General features: G+C 39.3%; 2 protein-coding genes across 3 annotated transcripts; one reads left to right on the top strand and one right to left on the bottom strand.

Moving 5' to 3' along the window:
- gpr84 (G protein-coupled receptor 84) lies at positions 1–1,141 on the top strand. The gene is given in 6 exon segments (XM_053316389.1): positions 1–42; positions 45–361; positions 363–596; positions 598–677; positions 680–955; positions 958–1,141. Coding segments are annotated over 6 exon segments (1,086 nt in total). The 3' UTR covers positions 1,095–1,141.
- A 2,579-nt stretch (positions 1,142–3,720) lies between these two features.
- stat2 (signal transducer and activator of transcription 2) lies at positions 3,721–14,487 on the bottom strand. 2 transcript variants are annotated; one of them, XM_053315211.1, is made up of 24 exons: positions 14,298–14,487; positions 13,329–13,467; positions 13,081–13,225; positions 12,850–12,945; positions 12,359–12,451; positions 12,180–12,258; positions 11,946–12,025; positions 11,688–11,839; positions 11,252–11,410; positions 11,066–11,155; positions 10,507–10,566; positions 10,340–10,360; positions 10,128–10,221; positions 9,752–9,799; positions 9,517–9,600; positions 9,298–9,396; positions 9,044–9,179; positions 8,264–8,316; positions 7,646–7,731; positions 7,397–7,533; positions 7,082–7,270; positions 6,867–6,921; positions 6,574–6,665; positions 3,721–5,540 (listed from the first exon to the last, which is right to left on the bottom strand). In XM_053315211.1, exons 2-24 carry the CDS (start codon positions 13,457–13,459, stop codon positions 5,299–5,301), a joined length of 2,421 nt encoding a protein of 806 aa, XP_053171186.1. In that variant the 5' UTR covers positions 13,460–13,467; positions 14,298–14,487; the 3' UTR covers positions 3,721–5,298. The 2 variants fall into 2 exon arrangements, with proteins under 2 accessions (XP_053171186.1, XP_053171185.1); XM_053315210.1 differs by having other exon boundaries at positions 14,293–14,487.
- Positions 14,488–17,485: the final 2,998 nt, after the last annotated feature.

The raw sequence follows: 17,485 nt of genomic DNA on the forward strand, positions 1-17,485 counted from the left end.
ATGCTGATGAACCACACAAACCAAACCGAGGATGATGTTTTCCCCCTTGCTACAGTCTGTCAGTTGTAGGTTACCGGTACTTTGCTGTGCTGTGGGGATGTGCCGTGACCATCACTGGTATGGTGGGAAACCTGATGACCATTCTAACCTTCGCCTTAGACCCACGTCTGAGGACTCACTTCAATGTGCTCATCGTCAACCTGGCTGTAGCTGACCTCCTGTACTGCGCCGTACTGCAGCCCATCTCAGTTGATTCCTATCTACACCTCAGATGGTGCAGCGGGGAGCCCTGGTGCAGCATCTTTGGCTTGCTCCTCTTCCTCTCCAACTCTGTGTCCATTATCACACTCTGCCTGGTAGCGGCCTATTTTTGTATTTGTACCGCAGGTGTGCACATGCAGCTTCCACCGCATCAGGGGTCACCCCTATTCCACCATCCTGCTCTTCTTCTACTTCTTTGTAGGCCTTGGCTGCGTTGGTGCATTCTATCTCCTCATCTACAGATGTGTCTGCATCGCCTCACAGGCTCTACTCCGCTACAGGCTCAGCCCACGATCATCCAGGAAGAAACCAGCTTCTTTGGTACAAATGACCTATGACTGGTGTAGAGAGTGGCATGGCCAACACGTGTAGCTGTGAGATGAGCAGCCATGAGGATCGAGCCCAAAATAAGGATGCGATCAGTCTCCCCAAAAAACCCAGGGTTCTACCAAGGCCACATATCCATCTGCAACCAACAAGCCTTCCCCTGGTATTGACCCTACACCACCTTCAACCACACCTGTTCCTACCACTGCAGCGTCTACGTCCCACTCAGTAACCTTAGGAGATGATGTTGAAATGTGTTTTACTGTTTTCCTGTGTTTTGTGTTCTGCTGTGTCCCCTTCCTGTTGCTCAACATAGCCGATAAACATAACCGCGCCCCACGGGTACTGCACATGTTCTGTGCAAACCTCTACTCAACAGCTGTATCAACCCTGTGCTCTATGCTGTCATGAATCGACAGTTTCGACAGGCCTACCATGTACTGCTCACCAGGGCTGCTGCACCCTTCACCTGCCTCTGGACCTGGTGTTCAGCTCTGAGGTCCTAGACTCCTGGAACTTGTCTAGTGTTTATCCTGATATAAATCCTGTATGATATTCCCTTCTTTCTATCCAGTAGGCGAAGGGAGAAAAGTAAACCAGCGTCTCTCAGAAAATGTGTTATATTTTATTTATGTTGCATTACCAAATTGTCAGACTGCTCCATGTGATTCACAATTGTGCATTATTATATTTAAAAAAAAATGTTGTTGCTGCTGTTTTGCTTTTACAGTGTGTATTACTGTATGTATGATGACAGTATGTGTTTATCTTATGAATGGAATAAATTATATTTTGTAATACATTTTCTATAGTGTTCGCAACAGTTCATCAAACAGCTATTTGTAACCATGTGCCTTTACGTCATCACTTTTCTACATGTCTGTTACATCATATGAAAATCCCCCATTGTTACCAAATCAGGACAGGGTATTTCTCGCTAACACAGCATAACTATTTCAATAATTCAGGAACTCATGACTCAGTTTCTCAACACTGTGTACCCTCTTACATGCTGACAGTAGATGACTAATGATAAAAATAGTTCACGTGATCTGGGCTTTAGTTTGACATGTAGGTGGATTGAGCATGTGTATGCATGTTTGGTTGTCAAGGCATTTGTTTATTGAGAAAACAAACAGAGGCAAAGAAAATTCATATTCCACATATTCCATATTCATAAACCAACTGATACAATGTGTGATTTCTGAAGGACAAAAAATGACAACAATAAATAAATAAATAAATAAACATATAAATATATAAATGCATAAATAAATAAATACATATTTTTTGTCATGAAAAAGGATAATTTTACATTTCTACATGTATTTATGTATTTCTACATTTATTTATTTATTCCTACATTTATTTATTTATTCCTACATTTCCACGTTTATTTATTTCTGTATTCCCGTGTCCTTATGTTAATGAGGTGGGCGGTTCTAACATTAGACTTAAAGGTTGAATATGTAGAATATTTATTAAAAGCTATATTTTTTTTAAAATAATACAGCCACAGGGCGTTTTGAGGGGTACAGAATGAAAGTATTGCTTTTCCATAAAAAAAAAATATTTAGTCTGAATTAATATTTTTAAATTTTTTTGACAGGTACGACAATGACGTTCTGACACGTTCTGTGTACATTGTACCAGCCATTTAGCGGCTGGAATTGCGGGTTGCCAGGGTTGTCTGTTGTTCCGGTGCAGCTACTGTAGGCTGGCACTGGGTGAAATGGAGTTGTAAACAAACACGGCGGTGTTGGAATTACTAAAACCAGCGTTTTTTGCTGTCAAGTACAACTTTTCATCACAAAACTTCGAAGGTAAGACAGAATATCTGTTAGTCGCTGTAAATAAGTGGTTGTTTACCTTTGTATGCTGCTGGTTCACTGAGTTTTTAGCGCAATAATAGTGGTACTGTTGAACTCGCCAGGGTCTTAGCTTTCATATGAGATGCTATTTGTTTGTGTACCATGAAGTATCAAAAGGGGTAGCAATGGAAATGTGGAGAGTGGGTTGACTTTCTGACGCTATTCGGATTTTGATATTTGATCATTAACCTCTTAACGCACGCTGTTCCGTTCACGGGACGGGACGGATGTTAGGAGGTAGCCACACGTTCTTCTGAATGTTTTAAACACCAACCCTTAAACATATATACTCATGCCGTACATTGTTGGAAAGCTTAGATTGTTCTGATTCATTCAAGACCACTCACGACTTATATGGTTGCTCACAGCCGTAACAGTATTAGCGATTAGCTTGGCTAGCCACTCAGCTAAGTGAGAAAAGCTATAATGCCTACATACCTTCAAAGTCTTCCCTTTATCCACAACGATCATCTTATGACACAGGACTTTCTGTACAGCTCGCCAAGTATCCATTCTTGTGAAATATGAAATCCGTTTCCATAAAACCGGAATATTTCCCTCAATATGTCCATGTATTTAGTCCAACACGTAATATAATAACACAAAACCATATACGGTCCGTGTACGTCATTTCCTGACCTGCGCGTCCATCTCAGAGTACACGTGACTAGATGTTTACGACCGTGAGCCTCTTCTGCTTCTGACGACACCACACACAAGCCAATCGGTGCTTAGGATTAGGCAGTACATGCAGAGACATTGCTGCTACTCCCACTGGCGTTACAATCATAGACTGTAAAAAGAACACAATTACACAATTACAATGTAATGTACCTCGGTGGTTTCAAGTCAGTTACAGCGAGGGTATGTTCGCTTCCTGTTTTCAAAATAAAAGCACCAACTCTATCGTTATGGTTTTCTTAATAATAAAAGGCAACGGGTGTTTTATTTTGTGAAAATGACCGGAAGTGCGTTACTCGCTACGGCTAACTTGAGTGGCTCCGAATTCGCAGGAACAAAACTTTAAGCAGATGTTATTTGGACAAATTAGCGCCACATTGTTGATCTAAAGGGCTACTTTCTCGACTAAAAAGGTTAGACATGTGGATAAAGTGGTATATTTACAGAGTTAGAGCTAAAATAAAATCCGGCACCGGACCTGGCAACCCGACTGCTGGAATTACTTTTTGGTTGTTGCGACTACGATCTCGAGACATTAGATGGCGTTGTTCTGCTCATTCTACATATTCTACCTTTAAGCAGGACTGGTTTGAATGGTGTGTGTAATACTATCTACTACTACTGCCTGGACTGGAGTGATAGCTACACCAAACTTTTCGCTGTAGAACTAAAGTGCCAGCCATGGAAAGTGTTATGAGAGCCATTGCCAATGATTTGGGGTCACTGGCGAGTGATGTAGACAACCACGAACCCACAGACTACCTCCAGTTTCATCTGGGGCATATTATGGAGGATTTAGTTCAGCTCCAGGCTGACATGGATGTGGAGGTTGACCTGGTCGTGTTGGGCAGTCTGGGGGACCTCAAGAGGTCTGTGCTAAAGCCACGGGTAGCACATACTGTCAGGTAGGAAATATCCATCAGAATGACCTACTACCCATTATATTGTGCTAAAACCATGGGTAGCACAAGCCCAATTTCCACTCTGCTTCTTGCTCCTTCTTCACTACTACTACTACTAGTCTCTTCCGGCAATAGATGTGCTCTGTGCGGGATCTCGCGCGACCACACAGTATTTCAGTGATCGCGTGTGATTTCGATGATGTTTACAGCTTTAGCAGTAGCAGCAGAGTAAAAGCCATCAGGTAAGTGTTTATTTTAATAAACTCCTGGTGTACTTACAAACTTTCCAATCCATCGATTTATGAGTAAAGACCCTATTTGTTCTACTGTAGAAGTTTGATAACAATCCAGACATTATTAGTGGGGTCATTTACCAGATACACTGGTGGTCCCATTAGCGCCTGTACTAAGCCATTCGCCTGATGGCTCTAACTATCTCCAAATTTTAAAAAAGGGCTGAGGGGGTGCTTAGATAGACGTAATGGTGCATATGACTACGTCAAAATTATGCCGAACCGTCGCTTCAATTGATGTTAATATCAACATTCAGTAATTAGTAACAGATCAAACAAATTTCACATTTATTGGTATTAACAATTCATTTTGATTTATAAATGAACAGATGAATGTTAAAGTATATAAAAGGGAGGAACTGCCATGTTTCAGAAAAGTGAATCACAACCAGAACATGTCAGAGAGAAACAACAGGTACAAAACAAATTATGTGCAGTCTCAGTTATGTACAGTACCTCAAGTCATCCTTTTCCCTCAGTTTAAAAAGTCAGATTTATGACATTCTTTAGATATATGAATAGAAAAATCCAGTGTCCCGAAATGCTAATCGTTTCAAATCGTTTAGAGTTCAATAATTAAGGGGTCTAATAGTGGTATCTGGGACACTAGTGGAGTGGCTATGAGTCCAGCTCATTCAATTATCTCTCTTTCGTGTCTTCAAATATTCTCACTGAACCACATTTAACAATATCACAGCATAACAATTTGAAATTGTAATGGCTATATTCTGATGATTTCCAAGTAAACGTGATAACAAAAGTTTTTCATAAATATGTCAGGATTAGCAGAGTGACTGTGAAGTATTTCATAGTAAAAAAGTATTCAAAGCAAACTATTTTGTCACTGCTGGATTTGCTACGCTATAAAGTTTGTGACATGTATGTTGTAATGTAAGAAGCTAAAAGTAAAGCTGACGATGAGAGAGATATAGTGGTTTGACTAAATTAAACATTAACAGATGCTTATCTGAACATGCTTCCACAGGATTGTTGAGGCAGACAATGAAATGCTTGAAGACCGAACTCAGGTAGCATTTGTTCATCTTGTAAGATGTCAGTATCATCAAAGAGGTTGGGGTTGTTAAGATACAAAAGTAAATCGTCCTCCGGGTTTCCAACCGGGCCAGACAGCATGGGATCAGGAGGATAGGTTTCCAGAGAACACTCCAGAGGAGACTCCAGGGGATGAAGATCGTTGTTTTGTTCTGGGAGCAGAGAGAGGGACAAGAGAGAGAAACTATTTCTGCTGCTGTGGCCATGTTGTTTATTTCTGGTACTGTTTTCACTGGGGAAATGAGAGCAACAGAGGATGTGATGTCCTACGCAGCCCAAAACTACTAAAGGTGCAGGTGCAGGAACGTGTGTACAACTAAAATTTGATTTAGTGTATAACATACTCATCAAATTTACTTTGATAATTGGGTGAATTATCATAACTAATTTATTCCTGACTACATTTTACTAATTGCACTTAATTTAGTTTTATGCTTGTATTTTCTTTTGTTTGTTTAATTTGTGCAACAGTTCAATTAAAAGTACTGTACTGTGAGCTCAAGTACATCACTTCCGAAATGCTAAATGCTGTTACTAGCACCACGGCTGCCGACACCGGAGCAACAGCGGATCAGCTATCCTCACCATTCAATTATCTGCTGGAATAATTTGTCAAAAATACATATTTGTGAAAAATCTATACATTTGTGAGAAAATGAAAAAGAGAAAAGACATGCAGACATGAAAGACATGCATAATCATCTTAACCTGAACCCTGGAGATGATGCATGGCGGGCCTGACTAGCACTATTACTCAAAGTAATAATCACAATAGCAATAATGTAGCCAAATATAGCTTTTCATGATTGATCACTGGTGATTGATTACTGTTGGTTTGTTTTTTGGGTTTTTTTCAGTTGATTTCAATAGATACATCAAGCAAAGTGTTGTTAAATGCAAAATCAAAGGGTTAGTAAAAAACCTCAACCACACCACCTCCATACCTTTAACATATTATGTTCAGACTACACGCGCATGCAGTAGAAGCGGCCCCACAGTTGGCAAGTAAGAAGTTTAACTCTATTTCATAGCTTTCACCTGACATCTATCTAGATCCAGCATTCCCCATACACTGCAAGGCCGAAACAGAGATAGCAGGGCAGAGCTTTGTGATGGAGGGAGGGAGAGCAATTTGTTTGACGAGGTTTTTAATTGGATGGGACAGCAAGGAGAGCCATGACTCACCAGCTGACTCTCCACACGGGCCATTGTTTGGCTCCAGGCCTTCACCCTGTGCCATGTCAGAGGACATGGGTGACTTAGCCTCCAGTGTGTTCCTACATGACCAATGATAAACAGTCATTACATAAAAGGGTGTGGTACACTACATCTTACATTAAGTAGGTGCTTTTTGTTTTGTTTTTAAGATGTAAAGATTTGCGTAAAACAGTATATTTAAAATATAGGGGACTTTTTTTTTTATTCAAACAATCAACACACTTTAAATCAGCCTGGGAAAAATAAAATAAAATACTTACTCCTTTGACACAAACATCAGCTTGGTTTTGATGTACTTTATATAAGGATTGTCAGCTGAAAAAGAAGACGAAGTTGAAATGTGATTTAATGTGTCAGATTCATCTCCAAAACTCCAATTTTACCAATCACAACTGAATATGTGAGTTGTGTTTTTTAGTAGAGTTTTTTAAGTGACAAGCAAAAAGTATAAGGAAAAGACTGATGCTGCACTCACATCCAGTTTTGTCAGTGTAATATTTTCCAAAAGCCTCATCTTTCGAGGTGTTGGGATATAAATAAAGTAGTGGATTTTCTGGGACATTTTCAGCTTCTAAGATCTGGAAATTCCTGATGATTTCATGGAAGGGAATCTGGCAAAGGTCAACTTTGGTGAAGGGCTGAACTGTCTTTACTTCAGGCTCACCTGGAATAGACAGAGTATGATCACCCATTGAAGAAATGTGAGTAAAGATAATAAAACTTGCAGCTTGTTTATATTGTATAACTCCAAAATATTTTGCAGCATTGTAATGAAATAAAAGCCTCTCACCAGTTGAGGTGGTATCCACCCAGGAAAAGGTGATACCTCCGATGACACTTTCACTGAAGCGCAACAAGAACGTGCCTCTCTGTTTTTTCTTCAGGAGGGACTTCTCTTTGCCTTTGCTCACGAAACCCATGATGAGGCTGCAGTACAAATGAAAAATCATATTCAATCACACAAAACTCAGTTTCCCAACAATTAAAGACATGTCTGACTTAAACCAAGATTTCAATAGGTTTAGCATGCTCTACATACTCGTCCCTCCACAGGTCTTCAAGATAGGTTTTCACCATCACCAAGATGCCATCAAACCACACCCAGAATGTGTCGGGAGTGTTTTCCTGCAACAGAATTGATAGAAAGTCTCATCAACACACACAAACAGAGTACATACACAAACGATACTTACAATGCTGATGTATAGCAGCTAATATTTACTATGTTAACTGCCTAGTTACTATATTAGGTAGCAAACATGTGTATTAGCCCTCAGTACAAAGCACAATTGAGGCTGGTAGGAATGTCATTTTTGCTGGTATTTGATCATAAACCAAAGTGCAGGCCAAACTACATATCTGACCTGATGGTGGCCCTTGATGAAAAACTAGTGGAAAAACTAGTGGATCACAATTCATGGTTTTTACAATTCAATTATGATTATTACAATTCATCCTGAGGGGAACATGAGTGAGTGCTCCTATTTAATGGAAATCCATGTAATAGTTAACAAGACTATTCATTCAAAACCAAAACGTGAGTGAAGCAAATCACTGAAGTCAAATTGTGTGATATAGATATAATAATAGAATGACATTGCCATTCCACAAGCCATGCTGCTAACATGCCAAATTTCCAAAAAGTTTTTACTCTTACCTTGCTAAATTTGGACCAAGCTACTTTGCAGGTGTCATAGTTCTGCTGCCTTCCTGATGGGTGAAAATAAATAAATGATGCATTATGCAACACACTGACACAATCATGTTTGTGAGACGTGAAGGATGCCAGAATATATTGTCTAATGAGAATCATAATCTACACAAACTGCACAAATCTTTGCAGGTATCTTCCAATCTAATTAACACACATAAAACACTTGAGACTAGTAATAGTGGATGTGAATATAACAGGCATTAATTAAAACACACATATATACATATATATATATATATTTTTTTAATCGCGTTTGAGGGTCCTTTTTATTTAGTTTATGATTTTATTGTTGCATACATCTTTATTTACCACTTCCCCCAGTGGTTAGAGTAGAGCACGGTTTGTATGGTCAGCTCTATTCTTGTGAGAAATTGTATAAATAATTTCTTACTTCATGAATGCACACGGAGTGAAGTGCAGACCAGTGTGAGCTTCAGCACAAGTTCATTAAAATTACAACATGACGTGCAAACCTCTCAAGTAAACCATGCTTTCAGTTATCTTTTGGAAAGACTGACAAAAGCATTTTGTGAATATTTATTTTATTAATTATTATTGTAAAGCCAATCAGTCTGATAATACCAGATCCACTATAGAAACGTGTATCAAAATCAAATAAAGATGTCTTAGATGTTTACTTATAACATGTTTGAGCTGAATCCTAATTTAAAGACTAAGCAACCACTCAAATAAGCAAAGACAAGCAGCTGAAGCAGGACTTACCAAAGAGTTTAAAAGCAATCATTTCCCGTTGAGCATCATTCAGACCACGTTTGGTGGCAAAGAGAAACTGCCAGCTCAGCATCTCTCTAAATTGTGGCCAAGTAGCAGCAGGAGACTTGGCAAAGAACATGACGTCCTGGAGACACAGACACATTAGCAACTAACATTCATTTCTGATGGCTTACAACAGCATAACAGCACAACTAAATCACAAAATGCTGCAAAGTGTGTGTTAATAATTTGGGATTTCTCACTTTGGTGTCCTGGCTGATCATGTTGAACCACAGGACAGAGGCCCAGGCGCTCTGCTGCTGGCTGGAGTTGGAGATGATGACCACTGGGAGGGAGGAGGCCTATGTTGGATGCCAGGGGAAGACAACTTTTATTAAGTCACAGATGCAACATCACAATAATAAACATGATAATGTGATACTTAATGACATTTTCATATAAGGATGCAGAAGCAACTCCACCTGCAGAGCAACTGACACGCCTTTCAGCTCAAACACAGTGTTGAAGTAGATGATGTGCAGCTCCTCTGTAACACTCAGAGAAATCTTTTAACACACCACACACATACACACACACACACACACACACACACACACACAGATCATTATACAGTTATTTACATTCTTCCTCAAATATTAATGGTTGAGATAACATGAAACAGTGATGGCATCTTCAGTGTTGTCAATGTCTACTCACATCACTGACTCCTTTGCCGCCACCTCCACACTTCTGCTCCTTCAAGGTCTACGTGCAAAACAAATTCAGCTTTTAAGTCTTTTAAATACTGGAGTTTAGCTGTTGGATGAGGCTTGAGCCCTTTACATGTGCATTTGAGAATAGCATCAACCATCATATAAAACAAAAATACTGGGATTACCAGGCCCAGGCTATAAGGTTCAAATAAACTATATGGAACACTATGAGAGATCTTATTGTATAACTCAGTGTTATCAACAGTGTATATTGATGTCAGATCTGTTACACAATTAGTGGAGTAGACAAGTAAACAGTAATTTTGTTTTTCTTTGATCATTGTCACAGAAAATTCCTCTTCCAAATCAGTTTCACTCACTAGATGTCTGAAGTCTGCCACCATGCCTCCGCTCTGGCTCTCTGCCATGTTCAAGGCTTTGCTTTTGGTCCCCAGGACATTAAAATGTCGATATCTGCAGGCATGACAGGTTTGGTCAAACAAATGTACGTACAAATACAAGCTTGATACAACGCCTCTGGAAATACCAATTGATATGGAAGTTAAATAAAAAAATTAAAAAAGAAACTCACCCTTTGAGCTGAGGTGCCTCCCTAATTTCAGGGGGAAGAAAAACACAAAAGTGACCACAGGGGGGAGACACAACACCTCTCCTGTACTGTTTGAAGTCAATAACTAAAGGCTGCAGGGCTGCTCTGTGTAAAATAGAAGTATCTCCAACTAAGAGGGGGAATCTCACCTGTCCATGGATACATCGACTTTCATGGAGTGGTTCAGCTCAAGAAACTTAACAAGGAATCTGAAAACATTATGACAAGCATAAGATACAGGAAGATAACAGAATGTAGAGAAACAGGAAAATAGCACCACTCTCAAGGTTTTTTTTAAAAGTTTGATAGATTTAAATCACATTTGGGAAAACAACAGCTAGTAACAGTAACAGCTTTACAAAATAGCATTACATTATCTTTTGTTTTCCTTATTATCCTAACATCAGTTCAAAATAGCTCATGTTTTTGTGGTGATGCAATCAACTGCAGTCCAAGTGAGATTAAGTGGGTTAAGATCCACTATAAACCAGTAGATTGTTTTGTTTGCAATCTTTCAAATGTCTTCTATACCTCCTCTTCTTTAGAACAACAGTCAAAGGCCTAATGTGAGCAACCATCGTGCTAATTATTACATATTTAATTATGAAAACTGATACTGAGTGCCATTTTACTATCAATTCAATGGTCAAACTTTATGTATGCAAATGTCTATATATGTGGATTACAATACAAACATGGCACACTGACCTGGTCTTAACAGAGAACTGGACATTTGTGCGGAGAACCAGTGGACCTTTCCCCTGAGGCATGGATGGCTGAGTCTCAACCACAAAGGCACTTCAAGAAACAATAAAAAATCTGTGTTAGGAAATTTTAAAAGGAAATCATAAGACAGTGAGAGAGCATGACGAATAGTGCCTTAGAGACACAAACCTCTTAATTAAGTCTTTCAGAAGAGTATCTGCTCTCTCCTGCAGGGCTGGTCTGTGGATCTTCACAGGGTCGTTGTCATAAGACACTTTTCCTACCAGCTCCTCCAGTTTACCAATAAACTCGCGCACTTGGAACAGACACACTGCCACACAAGTGAACCTGCAAAACAAGAAGAAAAAAGCTAAATAGATTATGTCCAGGCATTAGAGAATGGAAAAAGGACTTGTGATATTGGCTGTCTTAAATTCCAGCCTTAAGACAGTTTAACAGCTCCTGTCCTAACTTATTGGCTTCATACAATTAAAATGATAACTGCATGTTTTGCTCCAGCCTAGAACTTCATTTAAACAGTTTGTGATCTAACACTTATTATTTATGTTATTTAAGTAAATGTCCAAGATTAAAACTAGTGTGGAGCTTGTGGAGATGAAGATACCATTTCTCTAGCTGATCCAGGCAAACATTGTCTGGAGCTCCAATGCAGGATTTCTGTTGTCTCCTCTGCCACTCCACCAGCTCTTTCTTCACCAACGTGTTGATCAGGTCTTCAGTCCTGTCCAGGAGCTTGTTTAGGTCTGCCAATGTGCTCTAGGGAAGTGATTATATGGTTTAGGGAACAAAAAATAAAATAATTAGGAGAATAGTTGGACTGGTGAGATTAAGGCATTCTTAAAGAATATCAATAACTTCTTACCTTTCTACAGTCATTCAGTCTGTTGACAAGTGACTGAAGGACTTTCATTTGTTGGTTCCTATCAGCCTCGTCTCCCCTAGCTGAATAAAAGTTTCCGGAGTGAGATCACAGTTTCCAAACAGGAAAGTAAAAGACAACATGTATCTGAGTGACATTCAGACCACTTTATTACTCATCCTCAGAAAGCATCATCAGAGCATGCAAATATTCATCAGAACATTTTAATGCACTTACCTTCCATCGTGAGGGTTTGGTATTTAAAATCAAACTCATCTTGCTGCTCCTCCAGACATATCATTGTATGTTCCATACACTATTTTCCAAAAAGTACAGAGAAAAAAATCAATAACTGTAATATAGTTAATCTACAAAGTACAATGTAATAACATTAAGTAACAATAATAAAACTGTACCTGCACGTCATTCCTGAGGCCGGCCATTTTACGTTCAAGGTCCTGCTGGCTGGTTGTTTCCATGGCTTCCTCTTCCACATGCAAAAACTGGACCTGAGATCAATCAGGGGCAGGCATGCAGATAAGGAAACATTCAGCTATGATACTGGGAAATATTGTTGTACAACAAAGAATATCTTTGGATGAAATTGGAAGTTAGAACAATTTCACTACTAGGCTGAACATATTTGCTTTTAAGCCCATATGCTGAGTCCTGCAGTTTATATGTTCATATGTGGAGTACTTGAACTAAAACAACAGAACAAAGTCTTTGTAGACTTGGTTTTCAATTTTAAAACATATGTATGAAGTTACCTTGAAAAAGTATCATTATTCGACAAGTTCTGTTTCTTAAATGTGCTGAATGCAGGAATTATTTTCTTTGGCATGCTGCCCGGATAGATGAGTGTTTCTGGTGTACGTGTCAATAGTTTGATGTAGTGTTGCTCAACCTGTTGATCCAGATCAGCAGTCTGCAAAATCTCCTTCTCTTTCTCCAAAAACCATGAGATTGTGCTTGCCAAGGTCATCGGGTCATCCTGGTACTTCTGTGAGAGGAGAGAGAGCACATGGAGGAAGATCATCAGAGTCCAAGTTAATTATGTAAAATGATTGGCACAGGCAGGATAATGAGAGAAAACTACCTGGGGTGTTGACTAAGTACTCTCTAAAAACAGACAAACCTGAAAGTTATGTTTATAGCGCCTAATGTTGTGCTGCATTAAGAAAGACTCTTCTTGTACAAAGCGACTGTGCTGAATATCCAGGTTCTCCAACAGGACCTGGAACAGTACCATGGCCAAGTCCTGGTCCCGCGCTGCTCGTTGCCTAGAGAACAAGAATACAAGATACAAACACAATGCTTGACAAACAGGATCAAACATTTATGACTCTGATAATACTAGGGCCATAAGAGATAATGCTGCCTTACCACTCCTGCTTCTCTATCCAACCAGACAGGTAGTGCCGAACATCCATGGGCAAAGCATCCCTGTCATAGAGCTCATGTAACTGCTGTGCGTACACAGCAGGCAGTTTCCTCAGTCTCTCCCACTGAGTCATGCTGATTTCTACAGAGAACACACCAATATGCACACAAACAGCCAAATGACATATTAATGACTAAATTCAGTGATCAAGAATCATATACAGTACCAACAAGGAGTCAGCTAATCAGCTCTAAATTTATTCTGCAGAATGACAATAACCCCAAACATACATCCAGAGTTATAAAGAACTATTTTAAGCAACAATAAGAACAATAATAGAAGTCCTGTAATAGATGGTTTGAACCTAATGGACCTGATCTTTTCATGAAGATCAGAAACATTACAGAGAAAGTTTGGAAAGTTCTTCAGGATGCTATTCAACAACCTACCTGCCAAGAGCATCGAAAACTGTGTGCAAGTATACCGAGGAGAGCTGGAGCTGTTCTAAAGGCACAATGTGGTCACACCAAATCTTAAGTTTTCTTCTGTTTATTGCACTTAATTTGATGTCAACCAGTTAATAAGACTATTCATGGCATTATTTCCGAAAGCATTTACAACATTTTGTGCCTAAAACTGTTGTATTTGTTGTGAATCATCACATCATCACAAATTTATCGCAGTAAAAAAAAAGACTTCTATTTTAAACAATGACTGTTTCATACAAGTTTGTAATCGACAGTCGAGGGAGCAAAGTGCAAACTGTTGTTATGATTTATGGTTTGTAATAGATGCAAATTATGTGATTCTGTTTCTGGTAGTCTACTGAAAGCTGCGACCGAGTGCAATTGATTTGTATGTTATGTATGCTCATGTGAAGGTTAGCTCTTCTCAAAACAGTTAATCAACAGCGCAGACAGTGCTCGACGCGTCGGTAATGACCATGGTAATGACACATTTACTCACCTTACTTCATACGCTGCAGTCAGTCCGATTTCTCTTAAGAAATGTTGTAGCTAGGAGCGTTAGCTGTTCAATTAAAACAGGCGCATAGTGAGCGCTTATTTTTTCGTAGTTACTTGGTCTCTGTAAATGCTGTTTGGTGTTATAAAGCCAAACAACTTCCAATTGTATGCAGGCGTGTGCATGTTATTTCCTGTCTTTTTACTCAGTTCCCTGTTTCATTGGATATCTACTCGTCCCTCCCAGCTGCCTCATCACCTGCTAACCCAAGGCACCATTTTGGCTCTGACGTAGTGCAGATAAAGCGACATCAGGAGCCGAAATGTCTGAATCCATCCGCTTAGTTTCCTGGTGAACTCAGAACTAACAGTTGATTGGTCGAGGCGGGCAAAGAGCAGAACACGCTATTGGTTCATTCTCACGTCACTCACTGACAAAGCTAGAGAGCAGAATAGAAACTTAAGGCCTTGTTTTGATATTTCCCAGAAATGACGTTTTGAGACGGATTTATCGAGAAGAGGAACGTGTGACGCAACAAGTTGAATGTCTTTTAACTTCTTAACCACAAAACCAGTTGTGTCTCTTTGATACGCTTTCACCACAAAATGTTTGTTGACATAAGAAATAAGCCTATGCAAAAGTGCTGTATACCGCAAAATCAGGAAATAGTGCTCACAGTATGGGATGGAAAGTACAGATTAGCTATGCAGGAAAAATTCCGTTGAATCGTTATTAGGCTACTGATGAATTTATCTTTAATTTCTATTTCTATTGATCTATAAGAATGCATCTTTTTAAGGTTTAAGTTCATATGTAATAAATAATTCTGGAAGACAGATAAATGTAGTGGGGCAATAATTATTTCCCTCGGAATGCAGTGAAGTTATATGTATGAAGCATATATATTATATATTGAGACTCAACTAAAGTACAAGTACCAATACCTGTAAATATAATTATTAGATGGTTTACACCACTGCTTGTACCTCAATTTCGTTTACTTTTTAGATCTGTGCACAAAATCATTTTGTTAAAGGTACCCATTTGTGCCCTCACAATGTATATCAGCTAACTCGTTATTTACTGTTTAAATGTGTATAATTTATTCTGTCCACACAGAGAGTATGGAGTAACTTCGAAATAATAAGCCTAGTTTGTGTCATTCCTGGCTATTACCACTATAACAATAACTATAGCAGTGCTTTTATTCATACATACAATTCCCACAGTCTCCAGCAGATGTCACACTTGACACATCATTCCAGAAATGAAGATGCCAGTTAAGATGTCAATTAAAGCTACCCATACCTTTGTTACATTTTTACACATTTTTTGTTTAGGTTAAAATGCTATTAATAAGGTAATGGCACTGTTATGTTATATGTAATGTTAGAGAGATCCACCAGGCATAGAAATTCATCATTATTCCATTCTCATAATATTCTGTGAAAACTCTGACCAATCATATCATTCTGTCCAAATGATATGATTGGCCGGGCGACCTGCCTGTTTTCCCCTTCTGCATTACTTAATCATGCGCGCACCCCCATCCGGAAGTGAATCTGTTGTGGATCCACGGCATTACAATACATCCATGATCCACGTAGATAGCCATAAACAGACAGTAGTGACTGACAATGACCAACAAAAGCGGGCCACGGCTTCCACCTCCAGCCACTCTCACGGGGAAAAAGAAAACTATATCAGAACTTTTTATTGTAGTGCGCGTTCGCGAAGGGGGAGTGCGGGGGTGGGACATAGGAGGGAGGAGGGGTTGTTGCTGTTCAAGTTTTTTCAAAGTGCTGTGTGAAATGCAAGAAAGGTAGGAGTCGAAATTATTGAATTGAATTGACTAGTCGTAAATTTTGTGCAGTTTCCTGGTTGTTTTAATTCACCTTTATTCATTGACTATGCAATTAAATCCTCTGTGTTCTTATCATCTCTAATAGTAACAGTCTTAGTGAAATATAAACTTGCACAGGTAGAATTGGGTGTTTTTGACTGGTGTCCCCCAGGTTTCTATCACATCAGTATTTTTTTTAAAAGCACAAATTAAAACAAACAGAAAACAATGATATGAAGTCATTAGGAACAAATTGATTAACACAATCATGAAAAGTTTGAATGATAGAATAAAGCAGCTGTAAGATATTAGAAAAAATACCTCTGAGGGTTGCAGGTACCCCAGTCGGTACACATTTGTGTGTAGCCTATTTATAGAATTAGCACAGCAGAGGACATGACCTCTGTGCCATAGTTATTGTTGACTGTGTAAGCACACTGCTGCAGATGACTGGTCTGGGTTTAGAGAAACTGACAGAGAAGTCACAGCACAGTATCAGCTACAGAGCATATACTATATACAAACACATCTGTTTACATAGTCTATGCCACAGAGTCACACTTCTGCTGGAGCTGGAAGTCAATCACTCCTTCTCAAACACACCCGACAAACACCTTTACTTCAGATCAACCACCTGCAATCATCTCTGAGTACATGTAAGCCTGCAGTTCAGCACACTTTATGTAATAACCTGCTCACCCAGCTCCCTGATGTCAGACCTGCCTTTGATGATATCAAAAATACATATTGTTACATCTGTAGAAAGATGGGAAACCTGAGAGATATGTTCAAAACTGAGGCGCTGAGGAGTTATTTTTTATTCTTCTCCTTTACAAGCAGACCTGACATTATCAGATACATATTTAGGGATACTAGTGTAATTCTTTTACTCAAATCAAATCCTTTTCTACCCTTACCAGGAAGCAGTTGCATGTTTCCTTTATTATTTATCTGATCAAACCTGCTTTATCTTTTTCCACCACATACATAAATAAAGTTCCGCATCACTTTTAAACTTCTTCTTCTCACCTATAAATCTCTTCATGCCGTTGCACCCCAGTACCTAACAGACCTTCTCCGTCTACCACCCTTCACGGGACCTGCGCTCCGCCGACTTGGGCCTCCTGTCCATCCCTCGCACCAGAAGGCAAATCTTTGGGAGCAGGGCTTTCAGTGTGGTACAGTAGCTCCTACACTTTGGAATTCGCTCCCTCAGGACATTCGCCAGGCACCAACTCTGGACAATTTTAAATCTCTGTTGAAAAGGCACTTGTTCCTGCAGGCTTTTGCAGGCTAAATGTGTGTTTTTGTCTGTGTTTCTTGTTATTGTGAAGCGACCTTGGGTTTTATGAA

Source organism: Scomber japonicus, chromosome 3 (assembly GCF_027409825.1).
Source record: "Scomber japonicus isolate fScoJap1 chromosome 3, fScoJap1.pri, whole genome shotgun sequence".
NCBI classification, from domain to species: domain Eukaryota; kingdom Metazoa; phylum Chordata; class Actinopteri; order Scombriformes; family Scombridae; genus Scomber; species Scomber japonicus.